The 22362-nt window shown below is 42.7% G+C and overlaps 1 protein-coding gene across 1 annotated transcript; it reads left to right on the top strand.

The window, feature by feature from the left end:
- The first annotated feature begins 2155 nt into the window (after window positions 1-2155).
- Window positions 2156-21085, top strand: arl10 (ADP ribosylation factor like GTPase 10). The gene is made up of 4 exons (XM_022760867.1): window positions 2156-2319; window positions 9068-9251; window positions 16490-16665; window positions 19777-21085. The coding sequence occupies exons 1-4, from the start codon at window positions 2182-2184 to the stop codon at window positions 19948-19950; spliced, it is 672 nt and encodes a 223-aa protein (XP_022616588.1). The 5' UTR covers window positions 2156-2181; the 3' UTR covers window positions 19951-21085.
- The last annotated feature ends 1277 nt before the right edge of the window (window positions 21086-22362 follow it).

Here is a 22362-nt window from a genome sequence, read left to right as displayed (position 1 = left end):
GGGTGTGTTGTGGCTGTTTGACTGAGACACTAAAACAAGAAGTGAAAGACATAAACTTGATTTGACTCTAGATGGAGCGCTTCGCCTCACAGATGTGGAGAGACACTGAGAGACGCTTCTCTCTCTCTCTCCGCTCTTCAACACTGTTCATCGACAGCTTCATTCATATTCCGTCTGACACTCAAACGCATCCACCTCCCGCGTCTCTGCTCATATCCACAACAACTCAGCTCTGGCCTCTGACGTCTGAGCTCTCACCGGCACACCGGCGATGGGCGGGGTGTTTCTGATGCCTTCAAGTGCTGTCGGAAAAAAGATATTTTCCTCTAAATAACTTATGATGAATGTGATTTTATAGATTAGTGGTCTGTTACTTGTTATTATAAAACACTTAATGAGTGTGATATCTTATTTCTGGATTCCGTGTTTATTAAAATCATTGTACATAGAATATGCCTGCTGTCACTGAATTTCTACAACAAAAGCTTTAAGATGTCACTTCATCAGCAACTTCAATTCTCCACGAAACTACAGGGAATTTCTTGAGGTTATTTTTTTCAATTTTTCAAATCCAGAACAACTTGAAATCATCAAAGGTCAGATTTCTGAACTTGAAGCTCAGCAAACAGTTTGAGTTGTATCTGTGTTGACACAATGACAGTGTCAGGAGCCACTGTTCACAGCTTATCAGTCGGAGAGCAGCTGGTGAACATAGCGGAGCATTTAGCAGCTAAACAGCCAGATATTTCCCTCAGGAGCCGGTGGAGACTAAACACAGAGCTAAAGGAGAGGGAACGCTGGATCCAGATTCATCAGGTGGACACAAACAAAACTCCACATGAATCATGACGCTGCTCTGTAACTCCTGGATGTGGAAATAAGTGATGTTTTGTTCAGCATATCAACCTTAAAAACTGATGCTATGTCAATGCTGCGCTCAGAGCCGCTGCCCCCAAGTGGAAAACATCAGTTACTGCAGGTTGAAAGTTATGAAGCATGAATTGTGGTCATGGTTAGAAGAAATCTCGTCTTGTTCTTGTCTTAATTACTACAGCAGCTCGAGGTTTGAATGGAGACATTTGTCATTTTAAGACACCTTGATTAAACAACTGATTGTCTCTAGTAAAGGCTACACAGCTCATAGAGAGTGGGTTGGAATGGGGTGTTGGAGGGTCCCACAGGTCATTTTTACCCTGGGCTCTCTTACTGGATAAATCCGGGCCTGTTATTCGGTGCACATTTACACTTAAAGTTGAGCAAAATAAGCAGATTTGAGACTTGATTTTAAAAATAAAAGGCAAGGCAAGTTTATTTATATAGCACCATTCAGACACGAGGCAATTCAAAGTGCTTTACAGAGGCATGAAAAAACATTAAATACAGCATTAAGATGATTAAAATAGCATTTGAAAACAATAAAACAAATTTGAATGAATAAAAAAATAAAAATATTTAAATATCTAAGATCAGTTAGAAAACCATAGATTGATAGGACCAAATCCAAACTGTATGCTTCCATTATTTATTATTCTGTTAACCTCTGATTAATTATTTAGTCAATAAAATGTCTAAATATGGTTAAAAACGCCCAATAAAATTTCCCACAGCCAAAAATGATCTATTATAACTTTTATTATTTTACCTGCAGTCCAAATCCTAAAGACATCCAGTTTACTATCAAATATGTCAAAGAAAAGTGTAAAATCCTCACATTCAAGAAGCCGGAAGCAGCAAAAGTTGACATTTTGTTGCTTAAAATATGACTAAAATGATTAATCGATTATCTAAATGGTCGTCGATTTATTTTCTGTAATCGTTGCACCTGAAAAGTGCTGGAATCCGCATTTCCACATGAGATTCCAGAGTTTACGAGCAGCACTTGAACGCAGCATCTTTTTTTTCTTCTTCTTCTTTTTTTTTTTTACCCCTCTTGCGCGTCTCGAAACAAAAACAAGCAGAGAGAGCTCGGTCACATGTGGAGCGGCAGGGGAGCAGCAAGAAGAAGAAGGAAGCGGCAGTCACTCCTCAACACTGTCGGTATCCAGGAGAGCGGTGACCCCCCCCCCCTCTCCACACACCTCCACCTCCACCTCCGCCCTCAGGTTCAGCTCTCTCTCTCTCTCTCTCTCTCTCTCTCTCTCTCTCTCTCCGGCTCCAGTCGCCGATCGGTGCGCTCCACATATGGTTCTCCTCCGGCACATCTCCATCGCCCTGACCGCCGCCGTGGCTGCCCTGGGCTCCGCTCTCTTCATCGCCTTGAACTACTTCTACAGGAGGCGAATATGGTCACCACAGGCGGAATACTGCACGATCAAGGAGGTGGGACAGCATGTTTCTAATTGACCCCCCTCCCCTCCATCCATTTTTTTTTATTGTATTTTATTTTATTCCATTAATACACAGGTGTTTCACTTAGACCGGAAGGAGGTTAAGAGGCTGTCATTACATCTGAGTGAGGGAAAAGCTGCTGAGTTATGATGAATATAACTGAGGTGATGGTGATGAAGGTGGTGAAGATGTCATGATGGAGGTGATGGTGGTGGTGATGAAGATGATTTTGATGATGCTGGAGCTGATCATATTTCAAAATAAGAGGATGTGAATGGAGAGAATGATGATGATGAGGAGGAGGAGGAGGAAGATGGTGCTGCTGCTGATGAATAACTGATGTGTGAAGGATGTGATGATAGTGATGATGATGATGATGATGATGATGATGATGGTGAAACCGCTCAAAAAGAGGAAGATGTGCCACTAAATATAAAGATCATGAAGAGGTTGATGGTAATGACTATGAGGAGGATGATGATGGTATGGACGGCACTGATGATGAAGATGACGTGATGATGGTTTTGATGATGTCACTGACTATGAGCACGTTATAAGCAGACGACGGTGGCGAAGTATAAAGAAATGATGATGATGATGATGGTGAGGATGAAAACCATAATAATGATGAAGATTGTTTTGGGTTTTGATTGTGTTGTCATGGTGATAACGATACAGAGGTTGGTGATAATGATGGTGATGGTGAAGGCTCCAACCAACCGTTCTCCATCTCTATCTTACGATTGGTTAATTGATTAATCGTTAGGGCAATTAAAGGAAGAGGTGTCGTCAAATCGATTCTTTACACTCGGCCACGTCCACACTGCAACGATTTAGTTTTAAAACGCGTCTCTTCTCCTTGCGTTTCCTCCTGCCGTCCACACTGCCGCAGTTTTCCAGCCCTGAAAACTGAGAGTTTCAGAAACGCTGCTGAACCCGTTTTATTTTGAAAACTCAGAGGTTGTGTTGTCCTCTGGAAAACGGAGCCCTGTAGACGATCTGCTTCCTGTTTACACCGGCCTCGCGCGTGCTCAGTGTACGTGAATGATCATGTGACGTGCGTTTTCAGGTGTGTTAGATTGAAAACATCATTTTAGAAAAGAAAAAGGTAGTTGTGTGGACGGAGCCAAAGACAACAGAGAGTGAACTCCTGATGCTGGTTTCTGAGACTTCTCTGCCATGTTTGTGGCTGTGTCTGATTGTGTCTGTTAGTGAGTTAAACACGAGTCTTCAAAAGATCCTCGAAGATGGAGAGAGATGCCCCCTGCTCCGGTCACATTAAGTAGCTTGATCCACCATCGGAGAATCACAGACCAGAACAGTCTGGACTGAGACTTGTCGACAGCCCTTGGAGGAACGCAGTTTCCGAGAAGGAGCATAATCCTGAATGGTTCAGACCCAGAAGTCCCTCTGGGTAGCCATCGGAGATCAATGAGCGTTTGGTCTGTAAAGCAAAGAAATATGATGATAAATAATGTAACAATGATCGACAGAGACGGAGAAATCAAAAGGAAAGTCTGATATCAGTGATGCAGATCATAAACTGTGCTGCGGCTCAGTGATTAGATGAAGAAGCTGAATCCTGCTGAGTGGTTCATACAGCCAGGAATCAAACTGTGTTCATCCAGGTAAAGCTGTGAGCTGCTGCATTGTGAATGAATCCAAGACAGAAGAAACCTGGGCTCATATCCTGAGTGTGATTAAAACCAAGACTCAAAGCTGTGATAGTAACGTGCAAATCCTCATCAAGAAAGCTGCCAATTGGCTAAACAATGAATCGACTCTAATTGCTGCTGTTGAAAAGAGACAGAAAAACAAGACGAGGATGATGTTGGTGGTGAAGTTTCCAAAACCTGAGATTGAGCAGATGTGTGTTTCCGTTTGACGTGATGCAGTTGAGGTGATACGAGGTTTGCTCAGTCAGATTCCTGCAGAGACAGACAGAAGTGAAGCAGCTGGGTGACTTGATGAATGATTCTTGAATGCAGCACTACAGCTGCAGACTGAATCTCTTAATAAAATCTATTTGCATGTCTCTAATCTTGTTTCCTGGATTCAATCAGCAGCAGCCTGTAATAGGCTTAGCCTGCTTTATCTCGCTCAGTCTGTCTGCGGTGGATAATGTTGTCAGTGTCTGGCAGCAGCTTGCTGCAGAGGGGGACTTAAATGTTTTCATCCCGGGAGCCAAAGTGCACCGAGATGCATTGTAAGCACCGAGGTGCATTGTAATCATGTTTCCCGGCTTCAGAGAGCAGGGGAGTTGACTAACAGCGTGTTTTTGACCTCAGGGGGTTTCAGTGGGCGTGAGGGATGCACCTGCTCATTTACACAGCGACAAACAATCACAGCAGAAGAAGATTCAGCCGCATCCCACAAGGGATTCAAACTGCAGACCCAGACACGAGGGGATACATGCACTTATTGGACTTCTCCTGTGTTTTATTTGAAGTGTTGATCCATAAGAAGATATATTTGTGGTTTTAAGAACCAAAAACCATCTCAGTGTAGTTTTACATCTCCTCTCTCAGGCTTCTCTCTGGAGCTCTAGTAACAACTGGTCAGTGAGCCAATCAGAAGAGAGGAGGCTCTGAGCTTCTCTTCTGATTGGCTGACTGTTTTCTGAGTGATCCAATAAAAATACAGCAGATTTCAGGTAAAAACACTCAGAGAAACCAAATCCTGCAAAGGTTTGGATGGTGGGTCCAGGTGGGCGGGGCTTGGGAGGGCGATTGTGACATCACAAAGTTACAGGAAGTCCTGACGGCTGGTTTTAAGGCTCAGTTTCTGAATACAGGCTGTGTGCATTTCTCTGTGGACTGAGGCTTTGATACTTTCACAGTATTAATATAGAAGCTAGAGCTGATCTATAATCACACTACACATGGACACAGACCTTTAGACTATATGAGACCTTTAAGACAACGCCACTGGTCAAACCATGGTATTTATATAAATCAATAATATGAAACGGAAAAAAAAGCTTTCAACAACAAGTGTTGGGTCAAGTTGTAGGAAGTACGGTCACGATCTCTCCTTTTGTTCCTGAGTTACAGCGTTGAGTAATGGCCAGAAGTGTTTTAGCAGAACATTAATATGTCACAGTGACGTTGACCTTTGACCTCTTGGATATAAAATGTCATTAGTACTCGTAGTATGAGGATAGAGTGTTTTGTTGTTGTTAGGTTGAGTGGTCATAGAGGGAGATGATGATTGTTTCAAATGACACACACACACACACACACAACACACACGCACACACACACACGCACACACACACACACACACAACACACATACATCAGTGTTGATGCTTTCAGAAACTGCTCCTCAGAAACGTGACGTCACGGAGGCTACGTCCATTTTTACATACAGTCTGTGGCGTTTCACCAAACCTCAACACAGTAATTCAAATATGGCGAAACAAGTGAGCAATACAGAACGTACAACGGTTTATTCATTTATTAATCCTTTTCGCTAAATTAAAATCAATAAATTTTCTGCCTTATTGCCTTTAATTAGTGAGTCATATCAGCAGTAATTAAATGTCGAAGGTGATCCGCACTCCGCTCCCTCCTGCTCTGACGATGCCGCCACTATCGCTGTCGCCACGTAAACATCATCTGCTGAATGCAACAAGTTGATGCCGAATGACGGCGCGGACGTGAAGTCACAACATTTGATCACAGAGGAATTCCTGGAAGACGAGGGAGTGATGGTACGTGACAGAATTAGAGGATCGCAGTTTCCCTCCTCTTCTCTCTCTCCTCAGTAAATTGCTGGCTATAGAGCTTCCATGTGATAAAGCCCTTTGTGTTGCCGAGCGTCCTTGAGCAAGACGTTAAATCCCTCCTTGACAGATCCAGCAGTGCAGCTCCGCAGCTCTTTTCTTTTCCCTCCCTGTGGAGCAGAAAAACAATAGAAATCAATACAATATCACTGTGTTTATGGGAAACGTCTGAACTGAGAGAGTTTGAAACCTGAAAGAAAAAATGCTTGTGAAGAAACGGAGCAGGAGATGAACGGCCAGCGCTCAGGTTTGATTTGAAAAAGTGTCAGATCCATTTGTTAATCAGAAGGAATAATCAGCGTGGAAGGTTTTTCGTTTGCTCTAAAAGCTTTTGGTTAACATCTCCTGTGTAAATCCTGGGGCCAGGTGAGCTCCAATCAGACGACAGGAGCAGAGAGCAGGTACTCTGTGGAAGAATTGATCACTTTGCACAAAATCCATGCTGATAAAGCTACAAGACGCAGCAGCTCGGGCTCTGCAGCCTCAGCAGCCACGGCGAGGCTTCAACACTCTCAGGGTTTGAGGTTTTGTCTCCCAGTGAGCTGCATCAGCCAGAAATACACAGAGCTGTCAAAGCAACCATGTTGACCTGCCGCTGCGTTCGCTCAGCAACACCAGTCAGCGACTTCTGCAAGAAACACGTCCAGATTCATTCAACTCATCACAAAAACATCTCTGTAACTTCATCCTGTGACCTCTACCCGACACTGTGGTGTAGTCTTATCTGTCGGGGGATCAAATTAGAGCTGATTCTGAAGGTGTAATTATGAAAATGAAATAAATTCATCTTTAAGGCTCGATCGACCATCAGCAAAGTGAAATTAAGTGATATTTTTTAATAAAGATGCTGAAACCGATGCATCTCGGCTCTGAAAGGGCTGATATGAATTGCTAATCAACTTTGCACGTGTGCAACACGGCATGAATAAAGACTAACCTTGTGTGACTTTTAAAAAGGAAGATGACTGACGTGCGTGGGATCTCCGGGGGACCGAGGCTTCCCGGCGCCTCGCGGGTGCAGAGAGAGCACGGATGGTTTTGAATCCGGTTGCTAACCTTTACCGACTGTCAGTCTTTCCTCAGAGAAACGCAAGCACTCTCCAGGTCTCTGCAGGTTCTTTTAAAGAGGCCCTATCATGGCAGTTTTCAGTGTTAATCATTTCATTCTTGGTGTCTACTAAAATAGATTTACATGCTTTAATGTTCTGAAAAGACTTTATTTTTCTTCTTCTGTACATCTTTTACTGTCCTCTACTCACCCTCTGTCTGAAACGCTCTAGAGAAGCAGTCCTCCTTGATGTGCGGGCTCACATTATAATGTTTGGCGCAGCGGAGAACCGTGGAAAAATAAAGCAGATTTCTACAGGCAGTTGAGAACATGGTGTCTTTTCGGCTTTTTGGCTACAAAACTAAAGAAAACTGGGGGGGCGTGCCAAGCTTGCAGGGGGGGCGTCCAGGTTGCAGGTGGGCGGCACCAACAGAGGCATTGACGTCAATAGGACCAGGAAGTAATGGCTGGACTCCCAACGAGGCGTTTCATACAAAGGAGAATATTGAGTTTTTACCCTGACAGTTACTCCCTTTGGTGTAAACTGTGATCCTTGTGACTCTGGAGAACATTTGCATCCACAAAAACCTACATAACACAGAAAGGTAAAACTCAGAAAAGCATAATAGGTCCCCCTTTAAATCTGACTTAAAGCTTCGTTAATAAAGAGCCGGGTCATCATGATGCTGCTCAGTGATGTGTTTTATTAAAGTGTGAAATCAGGAGTTTTACCTCTAGAGGTTTGCAGATGCTGACTCATATTACTGAACATTATGAAGTGTCTTTTTGAACACACCCAGGGTCAAAGTCCCAACAGCCTGATGAAGTCAGTTTGATACATACTGATGATCCAGTCTGCAGAGGTGCCAATAATGAAGTTGATACTTGCTAATTTGTGTTTCATCTGCATTTATTAATCAATTTTTTAATAGTTTAATCTACAAAATTAAAAACAAGACGAGGTCAAAACCTATTTTATGTCTGGAGAGCGACATATTAGCATGTGAGTGTTTCAGCTCTTTATCCGTTTGCTTCTCTCCTCCTCTCTGTATTTTAATATGGCTGAATTCACAATAGAGATGTTCTCATTTACATGTTTTTCTGTTTCTGTTGTTGTCTGCTGCTAAAATCCTGATTTCATAACCACAGTGTGAGACTGTCTTTTCTGGGGAGTAGCTAAAGTTTATCCAAAATGTTGATGTGAAATGTTGAAAATGTTGAAAATGCTCAGTGCTTTTTTGGTCTCTAAATCTAGCAACACATGCTAAGTTGCTAGCACTACAAGCTTTAAACTCCCCCTAATAGTAACTGTGTGTGGCAATTCATTTTGAAAGAGTAACGGCCAGTAGGGAAGATCCAACAGTCAGCCGGTTGACCAATCGTGTAACTTGATCATTCACTCAGTCAGTCAGTCATTTGACATTCATGTTTACATCCAGCCACAAAAAGAGTGGAGTTTGATCACCACGATGTCCCATTGGATATATGTTCAGTTTACAGTAATATGAAATACAGAAAAGTGGCAGGTCTGGTGCACAGACTCAAACCAGAAGAGTGGAGGCTAACTTGCTTTTGAATGTTTACAAAGTCATGTGTTGGTGTCCATGTAGTGGACCTGAAGTTGTGGTGTAGATGTAGGTTATATTGGACCTGGAGACCCGCAGCATGGATCTATGTGCTAATACATATGACACTGTGTTCATATTCAGATTTGGTTGGCTGTGTAAAGAGCATGGAGCATTTACACCGTGTAAATTTACTCTATTTGTAAACCTAAGGCAAACCTCCAAACCCCCACTTGTCTTGAAAGTGAGCAAATAACCTCGTTCAGCGCTGAATAAATTATGTGTTAATAATTTTTGCCTCAAGTCTACATTTCTGAACGTCTCTGTAATCTGCCCACAGGAGGAGGAGGAGCGAGGAAAGCGCCAGGTCCTGGTCCTCGGTCTGGACGGCGCCGGGAAGAGCAGCATGTTGCAGGGTCTGACCCCCGGGGAGCCGGCGGCCAAAAGGGGCCGCTGCCGACCCACCCGCGGCTTCAACTTCATGAGCCTGAACGCCCCCGCCTGTCAGCTGGACTTCCTGGAGAGTAAGACTCCCTTTTATCCCTCCGTATCAAACACTGCAGGCACTGTGTGGAGTCTTGGGTTTTATCAGACAGCATGAAGTGGGGAAATGGAAAGAGCTTTTTACCTCTCTGTTCAGTACAGTCGGCCATTTGTTTCATTAAACACGCATGGTAGCAGACAACGCCACGGACATGTCTGAGAGAGTCGGAGCCATTCATGGTATATTGTAAAATATGTAATCACATGGCCCAAAGAGGACACATCACTTCTCTATTCTACATTAGTACTTGTTCTGTTCATTCATATTTCTTACATAAGTATGACTTTATTTTTTCAATAGATTTCATGTCATATGACCCAGTGGCTACATGGCCCAGTGAGGGTACAGTCCTTTATATGTGTGATGGTACAAAATAAATGGTATTAGTCTCTGAAGTCACCCTCAGTGGTTTTGCAGGAGGCTGGGAGGTGAGCTAACCGACGTCCTAAACTTATATAAAGATGGACGTAGCCTCCGTGACGTCACCCACAGGTTTCAGATTGAGCTGCTCCACCGTCGCCGCCTTGGCAGTGCCTGACTCCACCTCTAACTCCCAGCTAATCCAAATATGGGCAAAGAGGTGGGTCGCGGTTGGAACCAAGACTTCGGTGCAGGTTGGTTTAATAACCTGTTAGCATCGTTAGCACAGCTGGGCGTCTTGCTCGAAGGCAAACCCAAGGCTAATTCATTTACTGGCTAATTAGCTCCACCACAAACACGTATGAGAGCTAGCAACTAGCCAACTCAATTATGCAGAACTTTAAGCCTTAATAAAAATTAAAACACTAGAGTTTTATAAAAATTCACCCCCCGTACAGTTGTCATGAAGGAAGAAAGTAGTTATAGTGGCCAAAACTGTTTTTATACCAGGCTGTAAACATGTTTATCTCTGCTGTAAAGTTGGATATTTTATGGGAGTCTATGGGGATGGACTCATTTTGGAGCCAGATCATTATTAGGTCATTAGAAGAACTGCAGTTTTCTTTGCTGTATTTTTTTCTGGAGCATGATGCATTAGAAATATGTTGTGTATTTCTTTGATAGGTACATTTTGTATTTGAAAAACAAAATTCATTAGTATGTCAATGGTATTTCGTGTATTAAAACCACACTGTGTTAGTGAATTGTGGGGCATTTGCAATAAATGCTCTGTTTGTTTGTGAAGTTTTGGCTTGAAATGACCTCCATAGAGCCGCCCCACAGGCAACATATGTACCCTGGTAAATCTGTGGAAAGCATAGGGTAGTAGCGATGCCTGAAGGACAGACTTGGGGAACAAATGACTCGGTTGTTCAACTCACACAATCACAGATGTGAAGCAAATGAGCGAAAACCGCCTAATGACGATTACACGAACGACATTTAGCAGATGGAAGAAGAAGCATGTCCAGAGGGAGATAGCATAGAAATCGAGATAGATAACAACGTTTTACAGCACCACAGGAGTGTGTTGATCAGCACTCGAGGAACTATTTAGATCTTGAAAATCAATGTATTTAAAGTACAACTGAGGCTGGCAGGAATTTGACCGGTAGCTTTCGGTCATGAACTGTTTGGGGTTTTAGATGGTCTAGTTGGTTGGGAACCATGAAAATTTATCAAATAGCCGTCGACCATATTTCTATCTGGACCAAAATATTGGGCTGTAATTGATTAAAAATCTGTAAAGAACATAAAGGACGAGTGTGTTTGGTTGTTGTTCAGAAGTTGATCACAGTTTCAGTTATTTTTTTCCCCCATTTCTTCCCTGAAAGCTGCTGCATCCATCACTGCCAGCACTTTTTATATCGTTCTTATTTGTTCATTGATTGAGGGAAACTTCAACAGCAGTTTTTTGGGATCATGGAAGTGAACACTTAAACTTTAACTGCAACTGTGACCTCGAACGAACAAATCAAACCAGAATGGCAGATAGGTCCAGGTAGGCTGTGTTACATCTACAAACACATAAATCCTCCTGATTATCATTCCTCTGAAAGCCACAGCGCTGCACTAAAAATAACACACATGACTTTGCGCTTCATTCACTCTGAGTCTTGAGTGTGAGATGCGGAACTGCCGCCGGCCTTCAGAGCGAGTTTCTGCGGCGGACGCATTCGGGGGAATGTGTCACGTTCGGCGGCTGATTCATTCACGATCTGAACACGGAGATCGCTGGAGTCTTTGTCTCCGTGACACTGACGCACAGGCGTGTTGACAGCTCAGTGCATCAGAGGCCGTATAGTGCATGAGGACTGACGAGTTTCTCTTTAGGAAGTCTGCGGGGAAAATGCAGCTTAAAAGCCTTCAAACTCCACATGAAAAGATACAGATCAGATCCGTTAGAGAAGCGTTTTTAGGCTCTTGGGTTTGTGCTAAAGGGAAGTGCAACTCAGAATCAGGAGGAAGTTTCTAACATGTACAAACTGTGCGTGTGGATCGCGGCTTTCCTCTTTGGTAAACACGCTTGTGTCAATACAGTATGTGCTAGTTTTCCTCTCGGTTTGAGGAAGTCCATCAGCTCTGGTGTTGAGAGCATTAAAGACAGCCCCTGTATATCCTCATATACTAAATGTTTATTGTGTTCAGTTTTTCTTCAGGAGCAGATCAGTTTCAACCTACTTTCACTCAGGTTTTTATCTTCCTGTGAATGAAAAAGTTGTGTAAAGAGTAAAGAAAGCCTGGAGACAAATGCAAATGAGCTGCTGATTATACAGAAGTCTCCATGTATAAAAACATGAAATTATGAAACCCCCGTGATTAGAGAGTGTTGGGTGCAAACAGTATTTCTTAAAACATGATTTTCATGTTTTACCTCCTTTTTTCTTTGTAATATTCAAACTAAACACCAATAAGTTAATTTTTTTCTCTTCTTTTTGGAAAAATAACACACCCAAAGTATCCACTGTCGCAGTTAATATTCAAGAAATTGAAGTAATTGCTCATGAAACAGTGAAAATTATGAGCATGAATCAAACTGCAGCTTTAGTACTGCGTCTCAAAATGTTTTATTATTTTAAAATGTGTGTGTTTGTTTTTGCTGCTGCAGCAACATCTCCAGCCGCGAGAAGCTGCTTGTGAGATGCATTGTGGGACAACAGTCCATCAACACCACACTTAGAAGTCTAACATATTTGGTCTAATATGTGTCTCAGTGGCGTCTGCTTCCATGCTTCCAGTGCTTTACACCTCCACCTCCAGCCTGTACGGTTCTCCGCAGGCAGGAGGGATGCTTTCATTCATGCTGCTTGCATCTGACATCCATCCATCCATCCATCCATCCATCCATCCATCCATCCATCCATCCATGCGCTGTTTCCTGCGCAGCCTCGTGCATTACCTGCTACCCCCTGATGTGGACATCCTGTACAGATGCTCTCTCGTCATTGTGGGAGTTTCCAACACTGTAGTCTGTGCAGTGGACAAATCTCTAGCAAGGGCACCGGAAAACGACCCGGAAAACACATGTAAATCATGTGAAGCTGAATTATTTAAGATTTAAATCCTGTGTTTCCTGCGGGAAACATGACCTACCGTCCTTACTGTCAGTATTCCTGTCTCAGCCCCGTTTATTTTGGCCTCCACCTCCTGCCAACTCTCCATCTGCCCTCCACATGTCCTCCAGACTTTCCTCCCTGTCCCGCTCACCTGACTGACAGACCCACCTGCTCACCTGTCTCCTATTTCCAATCACCTGAGCTTCCCTGCCCTCTTACACACCTGTTCCACATTTTACCCTGATCTGCTCCTTGGCGTTTAAGCCAGTCCTTTTGTTGTGTAGTAACCTGCTGTCTCAGGGTGTTTTCACACCTGCACTATTCAGCCTGGTTAAACTCAACCCTGGTTCATTTTCCCCCCTTGGTACGATTCGTTCGGGCAGGTGTGAAAACAGTAATCTCCCTCAGGTGCAGACCAGAAAGAGAGGGAGCGGTTCGAGCGGACCCCCGCGACCAGGTGAACTCACAAGTCTGAGCTCGACGGTTCCCACAACCTTCTTCCTGCGTTTACTTTCCTGCTCCAGACAATCTGACCAATCACAGGAGAGAACGTTCTCACCCCCCCGGTTTTTGATGATGCATTTTGGTTCACTTGAATTTTTCTCTGTGTGAAAGCAAACTGAACCTAGAAATTTACGTCACGCAGACCCTGACGGACCCTCGAGAACTCCAGAGCGTGAAGTGTAACACTGGTCTCAGTCTGTGGAAATACTGGATTTTAAACGTTTCAATGTGAGATCACAAAAATACCTTTGAAGATAGAAACTGCCTCTGGATAACAGCTTTAAAAAAAAAATAAGGTTTGAGGTGAGAAGTCAAGTGGCAGCGTCATGCAGGGAGTGCCGAGGGGCAAAAGCAAACAAATCAATAAAGAAACAGACTTCGACACAACACTGGATCCATGTCTTGGGGTCAAAGTGGAATTTAGTTGGACTTTGGCTGCAAAACCGGTTTAAACCAGCAGCTGCGGCTTGTGTCGCTGCTCAGAGTGCAGCCACAATCTCCCGCAGGGAAAAAGAAAGTGAGACCTCCATCATCGTCACTGAGCAAAATATCACCCCTGTGTGACTCAGTGTCTGCTGTGTGTGCAAATGTGGGTGTGCGTCTAATGAGGCGGCCCGTGGAGCAGCAGGACGAGGGGCCCCGCTGAGAAACACAAGCTGCTCCTGCCGCCGAGCGTCAGGTCCGCCGCTCCGCACCTCATCACGTAAACAGTTATTTACTGCTGCCACATCACATCAGCCGAAGGTATATCACTGCCCAGTTTCCTAGCAACATTCTCCATTAAGTCCGGCACTAATGAATTCTCGCTGCGCTTCGGAGGCGGAGGCGGCGGCGGCGGCGGCGAGGACCTGAAGTCATACCCGCTGGCATGCGAGCAGCGCTTCGTATGGCTGCCGGTCAGTTCTTGTGCACAGCAGGAATCATGGGATGTGAAACCCTTTATATACTGTGAAACTTTCCCTCCACTGAAGCTGGGGACTGAATATATTAACAACTCTGTCCCCGTGACCATGTGATGCCTTTTTCTATCACAGTAAATCAGCCAGTTAAGTGACTCAGTCAACCACCGGTCCACAGAGCTGGACAGATAATGATCTGTGTGAACACCGTCCTCCAACACCCGCTCGCTCTGAGCTCTGACTCCTCTGTGTTTTTAAACATGGAGGCTGCAGTACTGTACATTTATATGAGACCAAACAAATCAATGAATCATGTGCACACAGACAGTTATCTTTCCAAAAGGCCAAAATAAAACATGTCCTCGATTTTAATCCAGAAATGTAAGAATAAAGCCTCCGAGCACAAGAGAAGAAAAACAAATGGAGGAAAGAAAGAGGAGAAGACGCTCTAAGAAAAGAAGGAAAACAGAAAATAAATCAAAAACGCCCCGATGCTGAAGAATAACAAGAGCCTCTGAGTAACGGACGGAAACGAAAGAGCAAAAATAGAGTTCAAAGACGGCGAGGAAACTGAACAAATTGTATTAAAAGAAAAAGAAAAGAAAAAGCAGCTTCTCGGTTGTATTTTGCTCAGAGCTTCTCTGACGTCTCACCTCTGGAGGCAACTAGATGGGATAAAAAATGAATCCGAACAATTTCCCCAGCAAGGGAACGTGGAGATAAATAACGGCCGCGTCGTCTCAGCCTATTTCATCCCTCAGTGAAAACTAGATTAGTCCGTTGCACATCTGAAATTAATCTGTGACCAATTTGTTTAAAGCAGGAATGCCAACAGTTTATCTATAATTCAGTTTATCGTTCTGATTTATGTTAAAGCCTTCTCTTCTTCTTTTCACTGCAACACAAAGGAAAGTGGCAGAAAAACATCTGCTAACCGCCTTGAGCGAGGCGATCAGTCAGGGCCGTGTGGCTGTTTTTCTGTAGCTGACCTTGCAGCCGCAGTTTCTCAGTGTCGATCAATAAAAGAACATTTCTTTGGATTCCCGTTTGACTCTGAGCGCCCTGTTGGTTCTGCTGCTCTACACTTAAATAATAAATCTTACACTTTGGGTAGACAGACCCCTCGGGATGTTATAGTTAAATAACAGGCCACTCCCTTCTCATTACAGCCTCATTTAATTATGGAAACCCCCAATGTAAAACAACTGCTGTGTCACAACAGGCTGACGAGACTTTTCTTACGATCTTTAAAGATTTAGATTTTTCTCCAAACAATGGAAAACCAGATTTTAGTGCTGAACACAAATTAAAGCTCCATATTTTCCTCTTCTCCAGTGTTTTATTTTGAAATGTTGATCCATAAAAAGATATATTTGTGGTTTTAAGAACCAAAAAACCCTCTCAGTGTAGTTTGACATCTCATTTCCAGGCTTCTCTCTGGAGCTGTAGTAACAACAGGTCGGTGAGAGGAGGCTCTGGGCCTCTCTTTTGATTGGCTGACTGTCTTTTAAATGATTCAGATTTCAGGTAAAAACACTCAGAGAAACCAAATCCTGCAAGGTTTGGATGGTGGGTCCAGGTGGGCGGGGCTTGGTTACTGCTTTGTTGTGACATCACAAAGTTACAGGAAGTCCTGACGGCTGGTTTTAAGGCTCAGTTTCTAAATACAGGCTGTGCAATAGTACAAAACAGAATAAAATCAACTCCCACACGCTGTCAACACTTTGAATTTTAAAATGTTAAATTAAGTTTCACCCTGAAATACCTGATGAAAGTTGCCTGACCAATTAAATTCATAAATTCAGTGTAAGTGTTGAGAGTATGTGGGTTGTTTTTTATTTTTGTGCGCTGAGATTCTGTCATAATCTTGGGAACACATACAGTATCTGTGATTAAAAAAAAAAAAAAAGAAAAGCTTTCGACCATATCCCATGATCTTCTTCAGAGGATGGAATGTAAACTTACATATGTAATTTTGAATTGGTCACATGATCAGAAACGACCGTTTATTATTACCGGAATGAAATTCAATATTTTGAATCGGTTCGTCAAGAAGAAGGACTGAGAGAAAGTTTTGTAAAAAGGCAAGCAAGTAAACCTTGAGTTCAAAATATTTCACCACAGATACAATCCAGATTAATTTCAGAAGCCGAAAGGCATATGGAGATTAATTTAAGTTGTACAAACAGAAATCACACACACATGCAAATTAAGATGATTTGAAATGTGTAAATTAAAGCCAAAAAAACCCCAAAAAACTCCAGAATAGCTTGTTAGAGGAGGGAAAGGTGTGAGAATATGTATATGTAATATGAATGTTTGTGTTTTGTGTGCTGCAGTTGGCGGCGGCGAGGACCTGCGGCGCTACTGGTCCGACTACATGAGGAGGACTCACGTTCTGGTGTATGTGGTAGACTCCGCTGACAGGAGCCGCCTCCCAATGGCGAAGGATGAACTGCACCGCCTCCTGAGGGTGGGGCCGCAGATGCCCGTGGTCATCCTAGGAAACAAGCAGGTAAACATCCTGTTTATCTCTTCTTAAAGGACCGTACCCATGTTTGTTTTTAGCATGTCTTAGCCCAGGTTTCATAATTATTTGAGATCACAGTGACCTTTTATTGTGGATGAATTTTTCCCTCCATTCTCAGCAGTCGTTGGTCTCTTTTAATTTCCCTGTTGTACAAATTCAAACTAATTTGCAGCCCTGAAAATGATATAATCCATCACAGTGAACTATCGCTGTGCAGTATTGTCGTTTAATTAAAGCCAATTTTAACTAACACACAATGATAATTAAATTACTCTTTATACTTTGCAGAAATGAATGGAAATCAATGGCTGCCTTCAACATTTAGACAAATACATCAAAAATGTAGAACTTTAGAGCATGTGTTTAAAACTACAAGGCAGAAATGTTCCTGTGCATGAACTGGAGCTCAATATAAGTGAAAATAGAAAAGGGAACAGCAACAGGAAGCTCATGTAAAAGCCATCACACTGGTATTCTGGTAAAATCCCTCGAGTTAACACTAAAAAAAATTTTTTAATTAGGCTAAAAATAAAAGTAAATGTGGACAAAATGACTTATTGGAGTGAGCGGATACGACGTCATTCCTTCTTCATTTATCCAGTGATGATGATCCATCGCTCTCCTGAAATAAACATTTCCACATTACCTCCTCGGCTCGTATTTCTTCACTCGGCCCGGCACTTGTGAAATTATACATGACCCTTCGAGGGAAGAGGGAATATTTGTCACGCGTGCTGTCAGAGCGGCGCAGCTTTCATCCTCTCGCTCTGAGATAAAAAAAAACTCAATGCGTTCGTAATAAAAATCGTTTCAGTTCAAGATGAATATCGAAATGTTCTGTACAGAGCAGGTGCAGTGTGAAGGTAATTCTGAAGTATATCATGGTTAAACCATCCAAATCAAGAGGTGCTTTAAACCACTACAGGTGTGAAATTAACACACTCTCCCTTCACTGCTTTCATCTTGAAGATTAATAAGGAAACTTGGAACATCAAACAGGACATCTCCCACCGAGATGAAAGAGGGACTGGTGCATTTTTAAACTTATTGCCTATTGGTATGAATATTTGTAATCCAGATTGTCTCTCAGGTTAAACTGCTGAGCTTTGACATGAGAACATCAAAATGCTCAACACAAATGCAATATTAGGTCTTGGAGGTTTTCAAAAGACACATGAAGAATGAAAACATAACTTCCTCCTTGGTGAATGTGATATCAGGCGAGTAGTTGTACCGTGCGACAATAATGAAATGAAAGAAGACAAGCCGTGATGGATGACCAGTGTCAACCCTCGGGGGTTTAAGGGCATTTTCTTGATGTCTTCATTATTTCTTAACTTGCATATAATATAATACTCAAGTGTTTTATGTCACACTTTTTAGAACAATCTCAGCAGCTGTGCAAAGAGATAATTTGGCCCAAATGCTGAAAAATTGAAGCCTGTTTTTTTTGTTTTTTTTTTGCACTTCTTCAAATATCTTGTGAAAACATAACTTTACTTAGTTTATGGAAAACACCTTCGTTCAGCTGTAAAAAAAAAAAAAAAAAACCTTTGTTGTCCTGTGCAAATGATGCAGGTAAAATAAAAGAAGCAACGTCTTCAGTGGGAGGAGCTCTTTTTTGACAGCGATACTCTCTCTCACCCACCACTACTTTGTTCTCTGCCTCGGCACTCGCTCTGTTTAAACAGCACAAAGGATGTTTCCAAGCAGAACCTGTGTGTTGGAAAAGATGTGGTGCGAAGAAACGAGGCGGACATCTATAGACTCAAGCCTGGGTTGAATGGTTTGTGTAGGAGGGCGGCATTAACTTCACTGTCTTCGCATATGAGTTTTTATCAGAACCGAGACATCCACCGTTAGAAAATGTGACATGTAGTTATTTGCAATGACACGTCGTGAAGTATTACGCAAGTTAATGATAATTACATTCTTACTTACAAAGCCAAGTCCGCTTCATCGGGTTGAATACATTTGTTGGTATTGTCAGATATCAAGTAACATAAGGTCTTTCCTTGATGGCCAAAGCCACCGAGACAATTACGCCCTTTACAAACATGTCCTGTGGCAGAAACCATGCAATTTCTGTGGTACGAGGCCCTCGTGTTCCTGTGGTTCTGTACCACATGCTCCTCTGGTAAATTATTGTGGTACTCAGTGGCTGGTGTGATATTTTGGGACGTTTACCACAGGATTGTATCTCAGGCGTTTGGGTACTGTACTATACATTCTGTGGTACTATACCGCGTGCCTATGTAGTAAATTCCCGTAGTACACAGAAACTTGTGTGGTATTTATATTAGAAAGTGCAGTTTGGGGTAAATCTTATCTTAATTATCTTAATCTTAATTATAGTGTCACAATTTCTGTGATATATTATTATAAGAAAATTTTTTACCGGCACTTTATTTTTTACCAAAATATGGCTGCATGTTGCGTCTGTTTGTTGCTAGTACAGCTAACTGCTAGCATTTGTTAGCTAGTTGATGTAGAAAACCAACCTAGCAACAAACAAAAGCTGTGTTAACCATATTTTGGCCACAACACTCAAATTTGCAATAGTAAAGCTAAACTTAACTATTGCAAAAACTAAAGCTTCACATTTGTCACACACAACCACGTTAGCTTATGTTAGCCTTGAACGGCAAACGCAAACAGTGCTAAGGACAGCGGCGTATTTAGCTGATATTTGAATTATTGCTAGCTTGGTTAGCTGTTAGCTGTTAGCAACAAAATCATCTCCACCAAACTGTCCACCAAAAACACGATGAACATAGCCTTTGTTTGTTAGCATGGTCAGCTGTTGATGCTACCAAACTAACTAAGCTAACGTAGTTGTGACACCGTACGAGCTACAAACTTGGATCTTTTACCATTTTTTGCCAAAAATATGAATATTGAAAACAATCTGATGATAATGCTCAAGAGTTTAAGTTTCAGTGGTAATTTGTGCACTTTTACAGACATTATATGTATGTATTTTTGCACAAAAAAATAAATGTTGAATAGATGCTTTGATAGAAATTCATCCGAACATAGTTTATTTAAAAAATTTCTTGTCAAACTGGGTTTTAACTGGTTTCACGCTCTTCACAGGATAAACCCAATGCTGTCAGTGTGTCGGAGCTACATGACGCCTTGTCTCTGGGCTCTGTGACCGAGGACAGGAAGATGTTCCTCTTGGCCGCCCAGCTGGGTTCGGATGGAGCCCTGAGGAACTCCCACCAGGGCCTGGACAACATCCAGGACCTCCTGCTCCAGCTCGTCTGATTTCAGCCCCCCCCCACCCCCCCACAGGGAAGAGGAGGAGGAGATGGAGGCACGGAAACAAAGGGATGGCTTAAGGACATCCTCCTCTTCCTCCTCCTCCTCTTCCTTATATAAGCTCTGGCTTATTTGAGGCAGAGGAGGAGGAGGAGGTGATAAAGGCCTTCGAGACAGAGGCAGAGGGTTTTTTTCTTACTGAAGAAGATGAGATTGAGAAGATGGCAAGATGCCTTCCAGTACCTCCTCCTTTTCCTCCTTGTTCTTTTCAAACTACGTCATCTCTTCCTCCTCCTTCAGTACACTTTTCCTCCAACTCGTCTCGTCACCCTCGCCGGAGAAGAGGAGGTGCCGAGTGAGGAGGACGAGGGTTTATTCACACACCTGTGACTCAGAACCACAGAGTTCGCCTCCTGCCGACGACTCAGACTTCGAACTAGTCTTAATGTCAACCTGTTACAGGTTTATTTAAGCATGTAGATTACACTGTATAGAAGATGCTAACTGAAATATTGTAGACGCATACACAGATTTTCTTTGGTTTGCTGTTTTCCGAGAGTCAGCAGAGCAGAACAGGCAACACTCAGCGTTGCCAGGTTGGAGGCCCCCGGGGACCGACACTGCACCAGCTCCGTGAATTTCAGCGATTCGGTTTAATAGATACTCGCCGACCTCTGCACGGAGGCTTTTCTGAGATCTAGGGGAATTTTGTGAGGGGGATTTAAAGGGACTCCCCCTGACATTTTAAAAAGCAGAGTTATTTCTCCTCTCACAACTCTTGTCAGGTTTCTACACTTCTGTGACTTTCTTCACGACAGCTTGAGAGCATTTTAAGTTTCAGTGTCTGAAACCACAACCTCTCTGTGTGTATAGTTTCTGGATCAAGTCAGTCCAGACTGTTTTCATCGTGACATTTAACATGTAGTCCGAACAACAAGGAAACCGTCCCTGAATCACTTGCTAAAGCTCCTAAGGCCATGTATCACACGGCACGAATGAAGCCGAAGATGTACACAACAAACCCTTGATGTGCATCCACTGGGTAGCAGATGTGTAGTCCCTAAAGGATGAGGTCGGTGTTATTCTGTTTTTCTTCTCATCAGCAAATCCCACAAAAAGACCAAAACCAAAAAAACAACTGACAAATATATCATTTTATTTTATTTTTTAAGTTTTTACTTGTGCATTTTTGGGGACTATTTTCAGCAGTGGATTAATACACATTAAATGCTCTAGTGAGTATTTGGGGCAGCAGGATGTGCGTGTGTGTGTGGGACTGATTCAAAATAAACTACAGTGTGTGTGTGTGTGTGTGTGTGTGTTTATAATAATGAAGCAACATGTCACCCAGTGTGACAGTGTGACTCACTGATTGTTTTTTGGACGACAATGGAGCTACACAGATAATACTCGTTCGTAGGATCAATTAATTGTTGGTTTTGGTCTTTTTCGTGGGACATGTTGACAATGAGAAAAATACAGACTATCATCAGCTTCATCCTTTAATGTTTTTACTCATTATTCAGTCAGAAAAAAAGCATTAAGCGAAGATGAGATCAGCCAAATTCATCACTCCATCTCTGTTTGCTTAAGGATTTGCGCACAATTTGGATTTCACATCCTTTTTAAGCCCACACGCTCCCAGTCCTGTTTGCTCCACAGCTGTGCAGAATGTACCAGTATCCAGAAAAACACACATCCTTGAATGTCTCAGTGCAGATGTGACTACTGAGTGTTTGACTCTGAAGCTACTTGTAAAGATAAACTGCAATTGGCTAGACTCTTGATTATTTTATCGCCGTCTGTGTGCAGCCATGTTTGCTTTTGACGCACAATCTTGTAATGAATGTGAAGTTTTATTCCTTTTGATGTGGCGTGGCTCTGCAGAAATGTTTTCACAGCAAGTAAGATTTTAGTTGACTGCTGTATGTTTTTCTTTCTTTCTTGTGTTGTGTAAAGGGAACTGCTGGATGTGAATTCAAGCATGTCTTCATGTTTTTATGTTCTCTTTTAAAACTTGAGCTGCAATTTTGGATTAAGTCTCGATGTGTTTTTTCTTCTTAAAACAACAGAAAAAAACCAAAGTAAGAGTGGAGAAAGAAAACCTGCCAATAAACACAGCTGTGTACTCAACCTATGTACACAAAATTATCTCGAGCCACTGAGAAACAACACGGGAGGGATCTATACAGTGTCCTCTAAACACAAGCTTCCTCGATCAGCGTTGTACAACAAGTTGAGTCTTCCCCTCCTGCGTCCGCCGACTGAGCACGTCAATGCAAACACAAAGATAAAATCTATAGGCCTCTGTAGCTGCCTGACCTTGTTTTGTCGGGCAAAGTACCACAACTGGTCGAACAGGAAGTTTTCACGAGGCAGCCTGACAACTCACAGCTCGTCACCTTCATTTGAAGGTGA

The sequence above is a fragment of the Seriola dumerili genome, unplaced genomic scaffold (genome assembly GCF_002260705.1).
Source record: "Seriola dumerili isolate Sdu_G_001 unplaced genomic scaffold, Sdu_1.0 BDQW01000367.1, whole genome shotgun sequence".
In the NCBI taxonomy this organism is placed as follows: domain Eukaryota; kingdom Metazoa; phylum Chordata; class Actinopteri; order Carangiformes; family Carangidae; genus Seriola; species Seriola dumerili.
This window is presented reverse-complemented; position numbering and strand designations above follow the sequence as displayed.